Consider the following 19156-nt stretch of genomic DNA (forward strand, 5'->3'; position numbering starts at 1 on the left):
ATGGTCCCCACAGAGCAGGCAAGGGTATACGTGAGGACTTTGGATTTTCTATTTAAGGTAGCCAATAATTTTTTATCCTACTCAAAGAAGAGAAAGAGAGTGATATCAAATGTAAATGCTCAGTAGTCTATACACAACTTATCCAGTGTCAATTCAGATAGGAAATATGAAATCTGACCTACGGGTTCATAGTTTTAACTGGCTATGGAAGTTAAGAGAAAACTGGGCTGCCATCTAATTCTAATTTTTATGATTTGAAAGGATCAAGAAAGAACTTAAAAAAGTTTGCAGTACTTTTCATTAACTCAATCTCCTGCCCCTCCCCACATTCATGCCTTTCCACCATCCCCTATTTCCATCAAATAACCAACTGATATGGCTCTGCTTACACAGTGAAAATGAATTCTTACCTTAACAAATATATCAATCCAATCCTGGCCCTTGTTTGGATCCAGATTCAAGCCAACTACTGTTTAAGGTTATTTCTAAGACAACTGGAGGAAATTTAAAAGTCTGGGTACCAGATGATGCAAAGGAAGTCTTATTAATTTTGTTGTGTCCTAATAGTTTAATGGCTATATTAAAAAAAAGAAAAGTCCCGATCACTGAGATATATACTGTAGTACATACAGATAAAATTAAGAGGTAGGTCAGATTTGCATTAAAATATTCTAGCAAAAGCAAAAATGTAAAAAGTTGGGGGGGATGAAACAAGAATGGTAGAATGCTGGTAGCTGTTGAGTCGTGGTGGCTTTTTAGACTTCTCTTTCTGTTTTTGTTCATATATGAACATGTCTTTAACGAGAAAGAAAACAACTCCTTGGTTTTTAGATTGGTTTGCTTCAAATTCTACCATTAATCTTGTATGGTGGGGCTCCAGAGGCCTCTTCAATCTCTTGACATCTGTGTGATACATTTTTTTTTTTTCTGGGAAAGAGCTGTGGTTTTCACTGGAATTTTCAAAAGGTGTGTGTTGTGAAAGGTTTAGGAATTGCTGCTTTGACAGAGACTGAAAATGTGGAACCACAGAAGAAATACTGAGTATTTCTGAGTATCTGGGATCGAGTCCCACATCGGGCTCCCGGCTCAGCGGGGAGCCTGCTTCTCCCTCTCACCCTATCCCCTCTCATGCTGTTTCTCTCTCTCTCTCTCTCAAATAAATAAATAAAATAAAATATTTTTTAAAAATGGGTATTGGATCTCATCAAATACCTTTTTAGCATTTATCAAAACTGGGCACTGCACGAGAGCTGGTATTCTCTTATTATTCACCTGTGTAACCTTGCCATTTGCATAGTTTGGGTCTTGCATTTTTGTTGACACTCAATATTATTCATATGAATGAATGATCGTACTGAGTAAGCTTTAGCGGGCGGCTGCAGTAGCCCAGCATGGGCAGGAAGGAAGCTGGTCGTACTGTTCACTGTCTGAGATGAGCCAAGCGCCAGCAAGGAACACTTACTGGGCTTGTTTTCGAGAAGGCGGAAAAGGCAACCTGTAGATAGACCTGTGAGTGTGTTCCTTTGCCCCATTCATCCTAGCTAAGCTAACTTTATGACAGGGAGCTAAGAAGCAGGTTTTTGTCCCTGTGAATGATTTACTATATGGGACCAGAATTCATTCATTCTGCTGCAAAGGGTAATTAAGGGTGGTGTTTTAGGTGCTGGTGCTTTAGCTGAGAATAAAACAGATGAAAATCCCTGCCCCTGCAGAGCTAATGCTACCCGGCTCTACATTTCTGGAATTCAGCCACACATCTTACTGCTTTAGCTTACTGTATTATGGTGGAGGTCCTCCTCGAACCCAAGTTGGAAATTGCCAGGGATACACTCACTTGGTTTCCAGCCACACAGAAGAATGGTCCAGGTCAACTTTTGAGATAGCCTGGCATTTCTCCCATTTTCAACTCTGGCAAAATCTGAATTAGTTGTCTGGCTTCTAAAAGGAAATATGAAAACAATGCTTGGGGATGAAAATCCCCTCAATGGGATCCAGAATTATACAGGGGAAAATACAGTGTCATGGTATCTGGAGCTACAAGGGATCTTTAACATTTTCTCATCTTAATCACTTGATTTCAAAGCTAGGTACACTGAGGCACGGGAGATTGACTTGCAAGCACTCATTCCCTGGGTTTGTGGAAGGGGCTGTGGTATCGTGCTGGATATTCCTGGGACACAGATTAAGGTCTCACACTGCCATTTGGCACATAGTGGGTTTTATGTACAGGTCCATAAATTCAAATTTCCTGCAAAATGTAAGCACTCCTGCTAAGGCCAAGTGCCAATTCACTGTACTGTTCAAAAACAAAAAGGAAAACCAACACTGTCATGGCTGAGCAGGGCACTGAAGCATGGGAGAAGTTGCTATGGCTCTTCTAAGCAGCAGAAACAGATAGCTAGGTAACCGATCTTGGCATCTCAATAGGTCATCACAGGAGATGTACGATCATTCATTCATATGAATAATATTGAGTGTCAACAAAAATGCAAGACCCAAACTATGCAAATGGCAAGGTTACACAGGTGAATAATAAGAGAATACCAGCTCTCGTGCAGTGCCCAGTTTTGATAAATGCTAAAAAGGTATTTGATGAGATCCAATACCCATTTTTAAAAAATATTTTATTTATTTATTTGAGAGAGAGAGAGAGAAACAGCATGAGAGGGGATAGGGTCAGAGGGAGAAGCAGGCTCCCCACTGAGCCGGGAGCCCGATGTGGGACTCGATCCCAGGACTCCAGGATCATGACCTGACCTGAGTCGCTTAACCAACTGAGCCACCCAGGCGCCCAGATCCAATACCCATTTTTTAATTTAAAATGATACATCATTAGTTAACAATAGAAGGGAGAAATACATTGCAAGATTAATAGTGATTATCTTGTAGTAATACGAGTAATGTCTAAAATTCTGTTATAATTTTTACCCTATTTTCCAGTTCTTTGTAAATTCTTTATAGTGAGGTTATATTGTTTTATATTTATTTATAGCACAGAAGTTTAAATTAGATATCTGGAATTTTTTAAGTCTGGAAAAGAGAAATATATTACTTTTATAACAGACCCTTTCTCACCTTCTCCTCTCCCCTCCACTCCCACATCATTAAATTTTATAGGACGGGTTATATTTTCCACAGCAGGAATGCCACTGCTGATGTGTAATGTAACTATGTTGACAGACATAAAGAATTGGCTTTTTCTATACAGACAAGTTTCTTGAATGTTTGGCTTATTTTGCTTTTAAGTGATGCAAGGAAAAGAATTTGAGGGTTTTAGCTCAATAATTTTCTTTCCTTCTTTCAGTCAAAGAGGCTTTATATGAGTTCCTATATAAGACAACTTAACAATATTCAACATATGTCTTGGACTTTTAGGGAATACCCCTTTAGAAAAAGAGAATTGGAGGAAAAGCTATAAAAAATCACAACCATTAATAATAGTAGCTCATTGTAAGTGACGTGTGCCAAGCAATAATCTATGCATTTTCTGTGCATTAATTCATTTCATTCCCACAAGAGTCCTTTGAAGCATGCACCATTATCCTATTTTACAGATGAGGAAACGGAGGTGTGGGGTTGGTAAGCAAAGCCATATAGCTACTAAGAAGTAGATTCAGGATTCAGACTTGAGCACTGTGGCTCCAGAATCCATGTTCTTAATCATTCTGCCACGGTGCCTCTCATAATAAATAGCGGGAGGTGAGGAGGGTGTATCAGTCTGGGTTCAGTTTGGAGACAGAAACCACACAGTGATTTAAAGGGGATGTGTGACATGAAGAATTATTAAACAATAATAAAAGAGTAACTATCAGATATTTTTTAAAAAAAATCCTCTGTATGGTCTCTGGGGCTGAGGGAATTGAGGACAAATGTGAAATTGGGCCCTTTCCCAAGGCCGGAGTTCAGAACTCATTAGCAAAAGTATGAATACAGCTAACTGGAGGGCAAAAATCTGTTGGTTTGCCTGGCCAGACCTGGTCTGTGGCTGCTATGCAAGCAGGAAGTAGTGCTCTGGGAAATATGTGGGAGTGCGGCTGGTTTGGGGGCACATGGGCATGAAAAGGGAATGGGCGTGCTGGGGAAGCAGAAGGCTTCGAGCATGTGATGTCCATGTCAGGAGGGCCACGAGCAAATGATTACAGGCCAGGACTGTGAAGTTTCCCAGGGACCACACATTCTGGGCACCTGGTTAGGGCAGAGCATCACGGGATATCCTCACTCCCAACTGCTGACCCCAGGCAGCAGCCAAGAAGAGCAAGGGAGCCCCTTCCTCCTGCAGTGTTCCTCCAGGACTCTCTACTGAGAAAGCATAACGTTGTGCTTCTGTGGGGGAGAAATGCTTAAAGGATTCCTATCCATTATCACAGAGCATGCATGGAGCTCAGAGGCAGCACTCTGGTGAGTGGCACAGAGGGAGCTCTGATCTGGTTATGCTACTTGATAACAAGCCTACTCCTGTTTTCCCAAAGGACCTTTCACCTGGTGAGCAACCCAGACCTTGTTTTGGCAGTGTCTATGACCAAAACAAGAAATGAAGCCTGTGGCTATCCAGTTATTGTTCAGGTAAGATATATATATATATATAGGCTAAGTAGTAATCATGGCCCTTTATTTAAAGTTAAGTAAAGCTTTACGCTTCCTCGTTGTGTAGAAAGATAATGGCTGTCATAGAAACCTATTTTGAATGCCATTGTTAAAATATTTACAATAGTCTGCCTAGATTTCAAATTCAACATGTTCATGTAGCTCTTAATTTAGTTTAATCCAACAGATGGTGATTGTGGGCTTGCTGCATGTCAGGACTTATGCTAGTTACTTAAATCAAATCCAAGGGCAAGCATGAGAAATTATCTCAGTAGCATTCATATAGTCTCAGTGGTGGGTACAGTCAAGTGAATAGCTGTTAGAGGCACGTGTTTTAAGCTCAGTGATTGGGACGTATGCAAGTCCCCTCTTACCTGGCAACTGGAGGGAAAGAGCATTATCAGAGAGGTCTTCCTGAAGGATGTGAACTCATCAGTGTTAATTCTACGAAGATACTCATTTGAAATACACTTAGCATACTTTAGCAAATGCTTGTAGCAGCCAAACAGCTTTTGGAGACTCCAGAGAAATCTGGGTTCATTTGAGTTTTGGGTAAAGATTTATGGAGTTCTTTTTTCATGTTTATCTGTCATCCTTACTTGTAACCAAAGGCACCCCTAAATGGCTATGTGTTTTTCCTTGCTAGGAGAAAGAAAGTTTAGGAGCACCGCTGCTCTGAATTTATTTTCTATATCCTCCATAGTATTTACCATCTTTTTGTTGAACAGAATATATTATCTCCAAAGTACATTTGTTTTATTCCATGTTTTTAATAGCAATGAGGCAGCTTGTTTTCCAGGTCCTGAATCCATAATTGGGGTATAGCAATCTGGACAAATATCAAAGCTTAATTAAGTCTTCTATCCTGCTGATAACTATGGACTAAAAATTTATTCTAGGAGACATCGTATATATAACATCACATTCTTTCCTGTCAGGTGCCTCTTTTGCACGGGCCACAGTGAGATTAAAACCTCATGCAGATGCAAATTTTGTACCTTAATCAGTTTCATAAAATTATAGATATTGACATTTTCCCCTAAGGTTCCCATTTTTAAGAAATGAGTTTTATCTCAAGGTAATTGTATTAGCTTTCAAGATTTTTTTCTTTGCTGATGTTTCATTTTTATTTCTTAAAGCAATCAGTTTGTGAGAAAGTATTAAATTTCATGTAAAATAATAAAAATGAGGCATGTTAGGTTAATGTTACTAGACCCCCCACTCTCTGTTCCTTGAAATATAGTCTTTGTTTTCCATGCCTCTGAGGGATGCTCTATTGTCTGACCTATTAAATCAATTCTTAAGACCCATTTATTTTCCTCTTTACTATCAATCTCTCCCTGGTAAAGTAAGTGCTATTCATTATAAAGTTCCTTGAGGTGTCATGATATGTTGAGTTGGAACTAATCTACTGGTTTAAATTCTCTAAAATTGAAACTACTCATTTCTTTACTTATGCTTGAGCCAAGTTTTATAATTAGAATAAATGTGCTGTTTCTGTTACATATAAAACTGCCTGTACTCATTTAAAAAAAAAACAAAACCTCAATAACCAGGGAAACGTAAATTACAATAGCAACAAGACACTATTTTTCATTTATTAAATTGATATTTGGGCAAGAATGTGAGGAAAACAAGCCATATCATATTCTACTGGTGTAAGTGTAAACTAGAATAACCTTTCTAGAAAGCATTTTGATATGATAAAGCTTAATATGATGTCTCATAATATTTAAAAATGATCATGTTATTTTATCAGCAATTGTACTTGAGGAGTTTGTTCTAAAGAATTTTTCATGGATTTATATGAAAATTTATTTATATGATTATTCATTGCTTTTTTGCTTATAATAAGGAAAATTTGAGAAACAATCTACGTGTTTACATATTGGGAATTGGTAAAATAAAACATCCCTAAGATCAAGATTAAGAATGTTAGGAAAAGGTACATGGAATATTCTTGTTAAAAAAACTAATGCAGTTACCAAATTATATGCATTTTGTGATTTCATTTTTGTAAAAAAGGATGCATATTTATAAATATAAAAAATGTTGCATATATAATCATCAAATATAAATAAGTTATCACTGCATAGTAGAATTATGAGTAATTATCTATACTTTCTGAATTTATGCAATGAAACTGTGACAGCTATAATCAAATCATAAACTCTCCTGTCTGTTTGACTCCATATTTTATCCTTTTTTCAGAAATACAAACCATATAACAATGGGACGTCCAATCAAAAGTGGAATTATGTGGAAAATACCAAAGCTTTTATGGCCTTTCATAGCACTGCATTGGATAAGGAGATCACAGCAGCAAATTATGCTGGTATTTGTACATCCTCTGTGCTTAAAGAGGAGAACATTGATCAACCAGTAAGTGGTTCTTTTCTAGTAAGGATAAAAGAAAAATAGGGGAAAATGAAGTAATTTAATAAAGCTAGAACTTTTTTTTTCCCTAGAAAACCTTATATTCACACAAATTAAACACTGATTTGTGAATGAAATCACTTAGACTCTGTGATTCTGGTTAGGAAACAATGAAGGAATATTGGTATTGCCCTCTGCTTATATTGTTTCAATGGTTCCCTATCACCAGCACCACCTGTGGTCCATCATCAGTTCACCAGAACACTCATGAGTGAGGATAATCACACATACTACACTCCCACAGGTGTGCCTGCCACACTAGATGTCACTCGACTCCAGAAAACATATTAAGATGCAAATGATTATAAGTGACTTTAACTATATTACATTATACCAAGCATAGGTCTAAATCTGAATCCCTATACTCTGATTTTTAGAGGAAATAATTTTTCAAATGTGGTCCTATAGTTTTTATTAGTAAGGAATTGCTGCATACTTTACAAATACCTGAGGTATTTGTGGGTCTGTATGTCAAACTGCCTTGCTTTTGTTGATTACTAATGGCCTGTAGAAATCTCATAATGTACACTGCAAGATTCTCTATCCTCTTTGCTTCTCAGACATTTCTAAATAGCTGCCTCTTCTCCTTCACCCCAAATTCCCTAGCTCTACTAAATAATTTGTGTTTGTCCAGATTTACCATACCATTTTACATGTCTTTGGTTTTGACTATGCTATCCTCCCCCCAACCCTTTCCGCCTTTGTGAATTCATACCAGTTAGCAAAAATGCTGTCAAAGACTACTAGGGTCATCTTAAAAGGAATCAAGTCAGCTGGAAAAGTCTCCCAGTTCAAAGATAAAACAATTTAAGCATCAATAAGACTACTGAATGTGGTGGATGGACATATGTCAAATATGTTTAAATCCATATGTTCATACTGACATTAAACAAGAACAACAATAATTCATTGATCACAATTAGATGATGCTAAGGAACCAGTTAGTTACTTTGACAACTAGGAAATAAAGAATCAAGCATTTATTTTTTTCTTCTTTTATGACCGGTACCTTAGGATAACAAAATAGTAGATGAGAAGTTTCACTTCATAGGAATATCCCAGCTAATAAGTGAATAAGGTATGAAAAAATTGGAATGCCACTATGTAGTAAACTTTGGTAAATTAATTGATCTAGGCAATGGTTATCAGTGACTGCTAACATTACAAACAGAGACACAACAGATAATATATGCCCCTTGATGGAAGTACATAGTACCGCTTATGAAGTGTACCTCCCTCCACAAATGTAACTGGAATTTAATCAAGTCTTTCATTCTAACTAATAATTTACTGGAAATATAGGAGATAGAGGAACATGGTAAAAGACACAAGACCATGTAGTCATCAAAATCCTGACAATAAATATAGAGCAAATAAATTACAATAAAAGAGAGAAAGAGATATAGGAGGAACATAGAGATTAATAAAATAAATTTAAGAAGTATAGAAACCAATTATAATGTATTGACCTGATTTTGATTCTGTTTCAAACAAATTATAAGGGGAGAGAGATGATTGTAGAAATTTGAATACTGACTAAATATTTTATTATATTAAGGTATTATTATGGTTAATTTTAGGTGTGATATAGTTATGATAAAAGAATTTTTATCTTTTAGAGGTACATACTGATATATTTAAGAATGAAATGATATGATGCATAGGAGATGTTTCAAAGTAATCTAGGGTGGGATTAGAAGTGAGTGGGGATGCAGATGAAACAAGATTGGTAATTGTTAATAATTCTTGAAGCTGGGTGAAGGGTAGAGGGGGGGTTATCATACTTTGGTATATGATCGAAATTTTCTGGTGATTATACAACTCAGGGTTTTTTGTAAGACACAGGAAAGGAGGAACTGTACAGCTGGTGTGAAAGGAAAGAAGGGAGTAATTATAGAGATAGAAGGTAGAATACAGGCTGAGTTTTAGAGGGTGGTGGCATGAAAGGTGTGGGGGATAGCAGAAGAGACGTCTCAGTGGACATTTTGGTGTTCTGCTTAAGTACCAGAATCTTCTACTTAACAATTTTGTTAGAAATATTTTCAAAACTATTCTGTGTATTTTTTCTTAACCAGAATAGGCAGAGAATCAATATGCTGGTTACAGTGCCACACATCAGATAGTTGGCACATTAGTTTTACTCTGCACCCATCGTTAAATCATACATGCAACTTACTTTCTTCAAAATAATTCCTGAAGGCCATTTGTTGTCTGTCATTTTTTTTACTAATAAGAGAGTGCAACTTAGAAGATACATCAGCATGACTCCAATGCAGTATAAACTGGCTCTTTTTGCAAAGTAAGTTCTTTAATCAGATACTGAAATGGCCTTCTAAGGTCATTTTTTTTTTAAACTTGAACACAGTTGCCACTTTCGATGGCTTCATCGATAACTTCTCGTCTTTAGCACCAATCACAGCACTTATTTCATCACCAGTAAACCACTCAATTAAGAACTCAGGAAACAACATGTGTTGGTGAGAATGTTGAGAAAAGGGAACCCTCTTACACTGTTGGTGGGAATGCAAACTGGTGCAGCCACTCTGGAAAATAGTATAGAGATTCCTCAAAAAAGTTAAAAATAGAACTACCCTATGATCCAGCAATTGCACTAGTAGGTATTTATCCAAAGGATACAAACATAGTGATTTAAAGGGGCACATGCACCCCAGTGTTTATAACAGCAGTGTTCACAGTAGCCAAAATATGGAAAGAGCCCAGATGTCCATTGACAGATGAATGGATAACAAAGATGTGAGATATATATATATATATATATATATATATATATACACACACACACACACACACAAACATACACACACAATGGAATATTACTCAGCCATCAAAAAGAATGAAATCTTGCCATTTGCAATGACATGGCTGGAAATAGAGGGTGTTATGCTAAGTGAAAGAAGTCAGTCAGAGAAAGACAAATACCATATGATTTCACTCATATGTGGAATTTAAAAAACAAAACAGATGAACATAGGGGAAGGGAAGGGAAAAAATGAGATGAAAATAGAGAGGGAGGCAAACCATAAGAGATGCTGAACTCAAGGAAACAAACTGAGGGTTGCTGGAGGGGAGGTGGGTGAGGTGAAAGGGTGATTGGGTGTTGGGTATTAAGTGGGGCAGTTTATGTAATGAGCACAGGGTGTGATATGCAACTGATGAATCACTAAATTCTACCCCTGAAATGAATAATACAGTATATGTTAAGTAAATTGAATTGAAATAAAGAATTAAAAAAAAATTTTTTTTAATTAAAACAAAACAAAACAAAAAAACCCTCCTCCATTTCCTCCTGGTCCACACCAATCCAATTATTAGTTAATTTTATTTAGTAGCAAAAAAAAAAAAAAAATTTATTTAGTAGCCATCTTGTGACTTTTTGGGTATTTTCCCTACAGGGCTTTAAAACTTGGTTGCATTTTAGTAAATCTAGACAAAATTTAGGTAATTTTTGCTAACTTTTATTAACTTCTGGATAGTAATTGTAGAAGCTGAGTATGGGTTCATGGGGGATCTGTATATTGTACTATTTTTGTATGATTGAAATATTTTATGATAAAAAAGGAAAGAAGGGAGACCTAAAGTTTAGGCCTCAATGATTTTAAAACTAGTGCCTTTCTTTAACCATATAATCAAGATGTTCTTTTTAAAACAAGACCCATCGATATGCTATCTGCAAGAGACTCATTTTAGACCCAAAGACACCCCCAGATTGAAAGTGAGGGGGTGGAAAACCATTTACCATGCTAATGACACCAAAAGAAAGCTGGGGTGGCAATCCTTATATCAGACAAATTAGATTTTAAACCAAAGACTGTAATAAGAGTTGAGGAAGGACACTATATCCTACTTAAAGGGTCTATCCAACAAGAAGATCTAACAATTGTAAATATCTATGCCCCTAACATGGGAGCAGCCAATTATATAAGGCAATTAATAACAAAAGCAAAGAAACACATTGACAACAATACAATAATAGTGGGGGACTTTAACACCCCCCTCACTGAAATGGACAGATCATCTAAGCAAAAGATCAACAAGGAAATAAAGACTTTAAATGACACACTGGACCAAATGGACTTCACAGATATATTCAGAACATTCCATCCCAAAGCAACAGAATACACATTCTTCTCTAGTGCCCGTGGAACATTCTCCAGAATAGATCACATCCTAGGCCACAAATCAATCTCAACCAGTACCAAAAGATTGGGATCATTCCCTGAATATTTTCAGACCACAATGCTTTGAAACTAGAACTCAATCACAAGAGGAAAGTCAGAAAGAACTCAAATACATGGAGGCTAAAGAGCATCCTACTAAAGAATGAATGGGTCAACCAGGAAATTAAAGACGAATTTAAAAAATTCATGAAAATGAAAACACAACTGTTCAAAATCTTTGGGATGCAGCAAAGGCAGTCCTAAGAGGAAAGTATATAGCAATACAAGCCTTCCTCCAGAAACAAGAAAGGTCTCTAATACACAACCTAACCCTACACCTAAAGGAGCTGGAGAAAGAACAGCAAATAAAGCCTAAACCCAGCAGGAGAAGAGAAATCATAAAGATCAGAGCAGAAATCAATGAAATAGACACCAAAAGATCAGTAGAACAGATCAACGAAACTAGGAGCTGGTTCTTTGAAAGAATTAAGAAGATTGATAAACCCCTGGCCAGACTTATCAAAAAGAAAAGAAAAATGACCCAAAAAAATAAATTCATGAATAAAGGAGGAGAGATCACAACCAACACCAAAGAAATACAAACAATTATAAGAACATATTATGAGCAACTCTATGCCAGGAAATTAGATAATCTGGAAGAAATGGATGCATTCCTAGAAATGTATCAACTACCAAAACTGAACCAGGAAGAAGTAGAAAACCTGAACAGACCTATAACCACTAAGGAAATTGAAGCAGTCATCAAAAATCTCCCAACAAACAAAAGCCCAGGGCCAGATGGCTTCCCAGGGGAATTCTACCAAACATTTAAAGAAGAATTAATACCTATTCTTCTGAAACTGTTCCAAAAAATAGAAATGGAAGGAAAACTTCCAAACTTGTTTTATGAGGCCAGCATTACCTTGATCCCCAAACCAGACAAAGACCCCATCAAAAAGGAGAATTACAGACCAATATCCTTGATGAACATGGATGCAAAAATTCTCACCAAAACTAGCCAGTAGAATCCAACAGTACATTAAAAGGATTATTCACCACAACCAAGTGGGATTTATCCCTGGGCTGCAAGGTTGGTTCAACATCTGCAAATCAATCAATGTGATACAATACATTAATAAAGAACAAGAACCATATGATCCTCTCAATAGATGCAGAAAAAGCATTTGACATAGTACAGCATCCTTTCTTGATCAAAACTCTTCAGAGTATAGGGATAGAGGGTACATACCTCAATATTATAAAAGCCATCTATGAAAAACCCACAGCAAATATCATTCTCAATGGGGAAAACCTGAGAGCTTTCCCCCTAAGGTCAGGAATGCAGCAGGGATGTCCACTATCACTGCTGCTATTCAACATAGTATTAGAAGTCCTAGCCACAGCAATCAGACAACAAAAAGAAATAAAAAGCATCCGAATCAGCAAAGAAGAAGTCAAACTCTCACTCTTTGCAGATGATATGATACTTTATGTGGAAAACCCAAAAGACTTCACCCCCAAACTGCTAGAACTCGTACAGGAATTCAGTAAAGTGGCAGGATATAAAATCAATGCACAGATATCAGTGGCATTCCTATACACCAACAGAAGACAGAAGAAAGAGAAATTAAGGAGTTGATCCCATTTACAACTGCACCCAAAACCATAAGATACCTAGGAATAAATCTAACCAAAGAGGCAAAGGATCTGTACTCAGAAAACTGTAAAATACTCATGAAAGAAATTGAGGAAGACAGTAAGAAATGGAAAAATATTCCATGCTCATGGAATGGAAGAAGAAATATTGTGAAGATGTCCATGCTACCTAGAGCAATCTACACATTTAATGCAATCCCTATCAAAATACCATCTACTCTTTTCAAAGAAATAGAACAAATAATCCAAAATTTGTATGGAACCGGGAAAGACCCCAAATAGCCAGAGGAATGTTGAAAAAGAAAAGCAATGCTGGTGGCATCACAATTCCAGACTTCAAGCTCTGTTACAAAGCTGTAATCATCAAGACAGTATGGTACCAGCACAAAAACAGACACATAGATCAATGGAACAGAATAGAGAGCCCAGAAATGGACCCTCAACTCTATGATCAACTAATCTTCGACAAAGCAGGAAAGAATCTCCAATGAAAAAAAGACAGTCTCTTCAACAAATGGTGTTGGGAATATTGGACAGCCACATGCAGAAGAATGAAACTGGACCATTTCCTTACACCACACACAAAAATAGATTCAAAATGGTCAAAAGATCTAAATGTGAGACAGGAGTCCATCAAAATCCTCGAGGAGAACACAGGCAGCAACCTCTTCGACCTCAGCTGCAGCAACTTCTTCCTAGAAACATTGCCAAAGGCAAGGGAAGCAAGGGCAGAAATGAACTATTGGGACTGCATCAAGATAAAAAGCTTTTGCAAAGCAAAGGAAACAGTCAACAAAACCAAAAGACAACCAACAGAATGGGAGAAGATATTTGCAAATGACATATCAGATAAAGGGCTAGTATCTAAAATCTATAAAGAACTTATCAAACTCAACACCCAAAGAACAAATGATCCAATCAAGAAGTGGGCAGAAGACATGAACAGACATTTTTCCAAAGAAGACATCCAAATGGCCAACAGACACATGAAAAAGTGCTCAACATCACTTGGCATCAGGGAAATCCAAATCAAAACCTCAATGAGATACCACCTCACACCAGTCAGAATGGCTAATATTAACAAGTCAGGAAACGACAGATGTTGGCAGGGATGTGGAGAAAGGGGAACCCTCCTACACTGTTGGTGGGAATGCAAGCTAGTGCAGCCACTCTGGAAAACAGTACGGAGGTTCCTCAGAAAGTTGAAAATAGAGCTGCCCTACGTCCCAGCAATTGCACTACTGGGTATTTACCCCAAAGGTACAAATATAGGGATCCGAAGGGCTATGTGCACCCCAATGTTTATAGCAGCAATGTCCACAATAGCCAAACTATGGAAAGAGCCAAGATGTCCATCAACAGATGAATGGATAAAGAAGATGTGGTATATATGTGGTATATCTATATCTATATCTATATCTATATCTATATCTATCTATATATACAATGGAATACTATGCAGCCATCAAAAGAAATGAAATCTTGCCATTTGCAATGACATGAATGGAACTGGAGGGTATTATACTAAGCGAAATAAGTCAATCAGAGAAAGACACGTATCATATGACCTCACTGATAGGAGGAATTCTTAATCTCAGTAAACAAACTGAGGGTTGCTGGAGTGGTGGGGGGTGGGAGGGATGGGGTGGCTGGGTCATAGACATTGGGGATGGTATGTGCTATGGTGAGCGCTGTGAATTGTGTAAGACTGTTGAATCACAGACCTGTACCTCCGAAACAAATAATACATTATATGTTTAAAAAAAAAAGAAGAAGATAGCAGAAAGGGAAGAATGAAGGGGGGGAAATCGGAGGGGGAGATGAACCATGAGAGACTATGGACTCTGAGAAACAAACTGAGAGTTCTAGAGGGGAGAGGGGAGGGGGATGGATTAGCCTGGTGATGGGTATTAAAGAGGGCACATACTGCATGGAGCACTGGGTGTTATACGCAAACAATGAATCATGGAACACTACATCAAAAACTAATGATGTAATGTATGGTGATTAACATAATAATAAAAAAGATGTTCTTTTTATGTTAACCAAAGTACAACTTTCCAGTTTCTAACCATTATTTGTTCTAACAATATAATCTAAAGATTATAATTTTACTTTATCAATAGTTAAATGATAGCCTATCTGATAGAAGTTAATATGATTAATCTGGAGAGTACAATAATATATCAGTTCTGGGATTCATAGATTAAAAACCTCTCCTGGGCTTGGGAGAAATTACTCGTTGTACAAAGGCCAGTGGTTACTTCTTAACCTTTTTGGAGATACAGACTTCTTTGAGTGTTTCATGAAAATAATGGATATTCTTTTCCCCAAAAATTCATGTGTGTACACAAACACCTTTTGAATAAGTTTTAGGAAGTTTATAGACTCCCCCTGAAATTCATTTTGGATGTAGGGTAAGAACTCCTTTTCTAGACCTTATCCTAAGGGATAGCTTAGAAAAAGAAAACTAATATGAAGTAACTATTATATGCTACATAGCTACTGTATGTTACATACTGATCAAACTTAGTGATTTTCATATATGGTATCTCATTTAAATAACAAATATGAGGAAGACACTGAATAATTTATTCATAATCGCATTAGCTACTATACAATAGTAACAGTCATTATTGATCAGACTAACCCCATGTAATAGACCATATATTTGTAAGGCCAAATGAACAGATCATATTATTCATTTCAATAAATCAAGGAAAATTTTACAGAGAAAAGAATTAGTCAAATCAATTGCCTGGTATTCTGGACAGAATACCAGTGGCTGATTTACTGAACTTTTAAACTCTGTTTGCATTCTACAGGCATAGTTAACCTGGGAGCTTCCCAGATGTATTGCCTTTTTCTTTCCATCAGCAGTTTCAAAACAATATTAAATGTGAATGAATTAATCAAAAATCTAGTTTACAGTGTATGCATGCACCATTGCCAAATTAAAACAATTCAGAGTTCATCAAAACCTGTAGCACCATGGTCATAGGAATTGATGTTTTAATGAAAGAAAAGTACACTTTCTGGATACTTTTCATTGGGCTTCTTTAGTGTAATAAGGAAAATTATTGGCATGCAATTCATCATGAAGTACATGCTTTTCTATAGAAATGATTCTGCTCATAATATTCATTCAATTCCATCTAAGCAGAGATATTTTAATTTTCTGCCTTTCAGTAACATGTAGAAAAATGGAAGCCGTATGTGCATATAGAGAAATCTGTAGCGGAATTTAAGAATTACATCTTCAAAAGTGTTATCTAAATGTTGGCTTTGAATTGAGGTAACTCTACGTACTTAAAGGGGGTAGTTGAAGCAATGTGAGAAAGGTAAAAAAAAGCTAAGAACTTGGAATCAGAAGTCAGTTTTATATTTCAGTTCTGCCATGTACTACTCGAGTATCCTTAGATGAAAACTTCCTTCTCTGAGCTTTTGTTTTCTCATCTGTAAATTGATTAAGAATGATAATAACTCTTGCTGCACTTAACTTTTAGCTTTGTGAGAACCAAAGCAAATTAGAGAGTCTATATAAAAGTACTTTAAAATTTTATTATGGAAATTTTCACACATAGAATAGAATAATATAGCATAGAATAGTATACTATATTCTATATTAAAAATAGAAATAGTATAATGAAAAATAGATTAGTGTAATGAATCCTAATATACTTTCCATCCAAATTCAACTGTTATCAAGGTTTTGCAATCTTTACAAACCCCAGGCATGATACCATTCCCACCTTAAAGTTAAGTGTACACCTCTAAAAAATTTGAACATTTTCTTACATAATCTTTATACCATTATGACACCTAGCAAAATTAACAATAATCCTTTGGCCATCAATCAAGTACCCTGTTCTTTATCAAATTTTCTAGGTTCTTCTAAAAATTTCTTCTTATGGTTAGTTGATGCAAATCAGGATTCAAGCAAGATCCTTATATGACATTTGGTTGTAGACTCTAGAATTGTCCTATAGAATGCCTCTTATTTGGATTTGTCTGTTTATTTCCTATGGCATTTTTAAATTTGTTTCTCTAGCCCCCATAATTCCTATAAAAGGAATTTAACACTAGAGTTGTGATTAGATTTATGATCAACATTTTTTGACAAGAATCTTCATGGGTTTATGGTATATTTCATATTGATCATTTATGCAGGAATACAATGTCTGGATTTTCCATTTTTAGTGATAATGGGTATCAGTGGGCATGATTAGAACCTAAGCTCACACTGAACAAATCTCCCAATGACCTTTTCATAGAGTTTCACTCTTTGGTGATCTTTGCCTAAATCAATTATTTCATTAGGAGTTTCAAAAGGGTCAATTTTGTCTAATTCTATCATTTCCCCCAACATTTATTAGCTGAACTTTTAATGTAAGGAAGAACTTCAACGAGGTTCATCTTCTTCGACTAGGTATTTGACTACCGAAAAATGTGGTTTGTAAGGGATGGTAGGATAAATGTTAATTCTTTCTATCCACCCGCTTATCTATTGTGGTATAATAAACCACCTGAAAACTTAGTGGCTTAAACCAAGAACCATTTTTTTTACTCTGTGGGCCAAAAATCTGAGTGGCCTTGCTGTTCTTGCCCAGGGTCAGTAATGTGACACTCATGTGTGGTCATCTGGTGGTATGTCCGTAGTTTGGTGGTTCTGTGGGGACTGGATGGTAAAGATGATCTCCCTTACATGTTTGGAGATTGCCAGCCCTTAGCTGGGGGCCTTGGTTCTCCTCAAGACTTCTTAAATAGGCCAGCTCAAGTTTGTTCACATTGTGGTCTCAGGGTTCCCATTGCAGCCAAAAGGACAACCTCCAACGTGCAAGCATGTCTTACACATCTGCTTGCGTCACGTTTACTAAGGCTGCATTGGCCAAAGCAAGTCACATGATCTTGCTCAGATTCAAGGAAAGGACAAAAGGAGAAAGATTTCTTGTTTGGAGGAGCAGTGAAGTCACATTTCAGAAGGACATGCAAACCAGGATGGGGCGGTTTTCTTGTGGCCATCTCTGCAAATAATCGGCCACACTTTCTAATGGCCAGTTTTCCAAGTTATAAGTTGGTGCCAGTTTACTTACAAGTATTTTTAGCATCATTATGAGCTCATGGGATTTTATATTTTTAAGCCTATCTAAAGTGTTTTGTTATTTTTCTTTTTGTTGTTCCCAAATTGTCCCACTTTGGGCCAGTGGAGGCTCCTTCATGTTGTTGGTTCTTGTGTCTTTTAAAAATGATTCTTTGACTCTTGGATGGCTTCTTTTCTTTCCAGGCCCCACAAGACATCACTTGCTCACCTTATATATATCTTGCCCCAAATCTGGAACTGGCCATTCCTCCAGGAAACCCCAATCCTTGACATAAGTTATACTCATTGATGTTGAATTGTCATTGCCTTTATCCTTTTTCAGTCCACGGAATTTGGAAATATGATTTTTTAAAAATATAATTATTAGGGAGCAAAATGATGCATTTAGGTTGAGATTTCAAATTTAGCATTTGGGGATTATAAAAGTGCTCTATTTGTATTGTAAAGTACTCTACAAAAATGCTATCATCATTTAGATGTGCCTACATAAAACCATCTTTGTTCCTTTTTTTTAGGGATACTATTATCTCTCACCCACTGGAAAGAAAAAAACAATGCTCTGCTTAGCATGTGGACAATCCATGAGAGCAGAGAAGGGGCTCAAACAGTTGTGTCCAGGACTGCCATTCCTCTGTGCCTCGGGCTGCAAGACCCAGACACCGTTCTCACGAGGGCCTTTCAAGGTCATCAGTGTGGCAGAGGTGTGTAACGACCTGAGCTCTGCTAATACATGTGTGGCATCACTTTGGAAACTTTGATGTATTCATTATCTGCCTTGCACTCAAGTTCATCTCCAGTCATCCAATTCATCTTCCTCTGATGCCCCTTTACTACTCCACCTGCATTGATTTCCTCTTCCCCATTGTAATTTAAAATACATTGTCTATTAATAGTTCGATACACTCTTTGAAGTTAATTGGGCACTTCTGCGGCTTTAATCATCTACTAACCCCTGCCACTGCTCTCTGTGTTGCTTTTAGATGAGGAAGTAACTGCAAATCTTTACTTAGTGGAGCAGATTTTTGCCTATATTCACAGGGCAAACTTCTTTTTACTAGTATGGAACATTTCAGGGGGAATTTGACGTGTTGTTCATGATGAATTCATGCATCCATGTCTAATACTATTTATAGCTCATGGAGAAAAAAAAAAATCTCTGCCACTTTCTTGTGATCTTAATTTAAAATGGCACCATTTAAAA

The 19156-nt window shown here is 36.8% G+C and overlaps 1 protein-coding gene across 1 annotated transcript in view; it reads left to right on the top strand.

Moving 5' to 3' along the window:
- The window catches only part of LOC123858003 (doublecortin domain-containing protein 1-like), an 86132-nt gene that overhangs the window by 37572 nt on the left and 29404 nt on the right, over positions 1-19156 (top strand). The window contains exons 9-11 of the mRNA XM_064576720.1: positions 4470-4563; positions 6796-6966; positions 18471-18656. Of these exons, the coding sequence (XP_064432790.1) occupies positions 4470-4563; positions 6796-6966; positions 18471-18656 (451 nt within the window). The remainder of the gene's footprint in view (positions 1-4469; positions 4564-6795; positions 6967-18470; positions 18657-19156) is intronic.

The sequence above is a fragment of the Mirounga angustirostris genome, unplaced genomic scaffold (assembly GCF_029215605.1).
Source record: "Mirounga angustirostris isolate CCGP_5_RB_7025 unplaced genomic scaffold, mMirAng1.0.hap1 SCAF_13, whole genome shotgun sequence".
Taxonomy (NCBI): Eukaryota; Metazoa; Chordata; class Mammalia; order Carnivora; family Phocidae; genus Mirounga; species Mirounga angustirostris.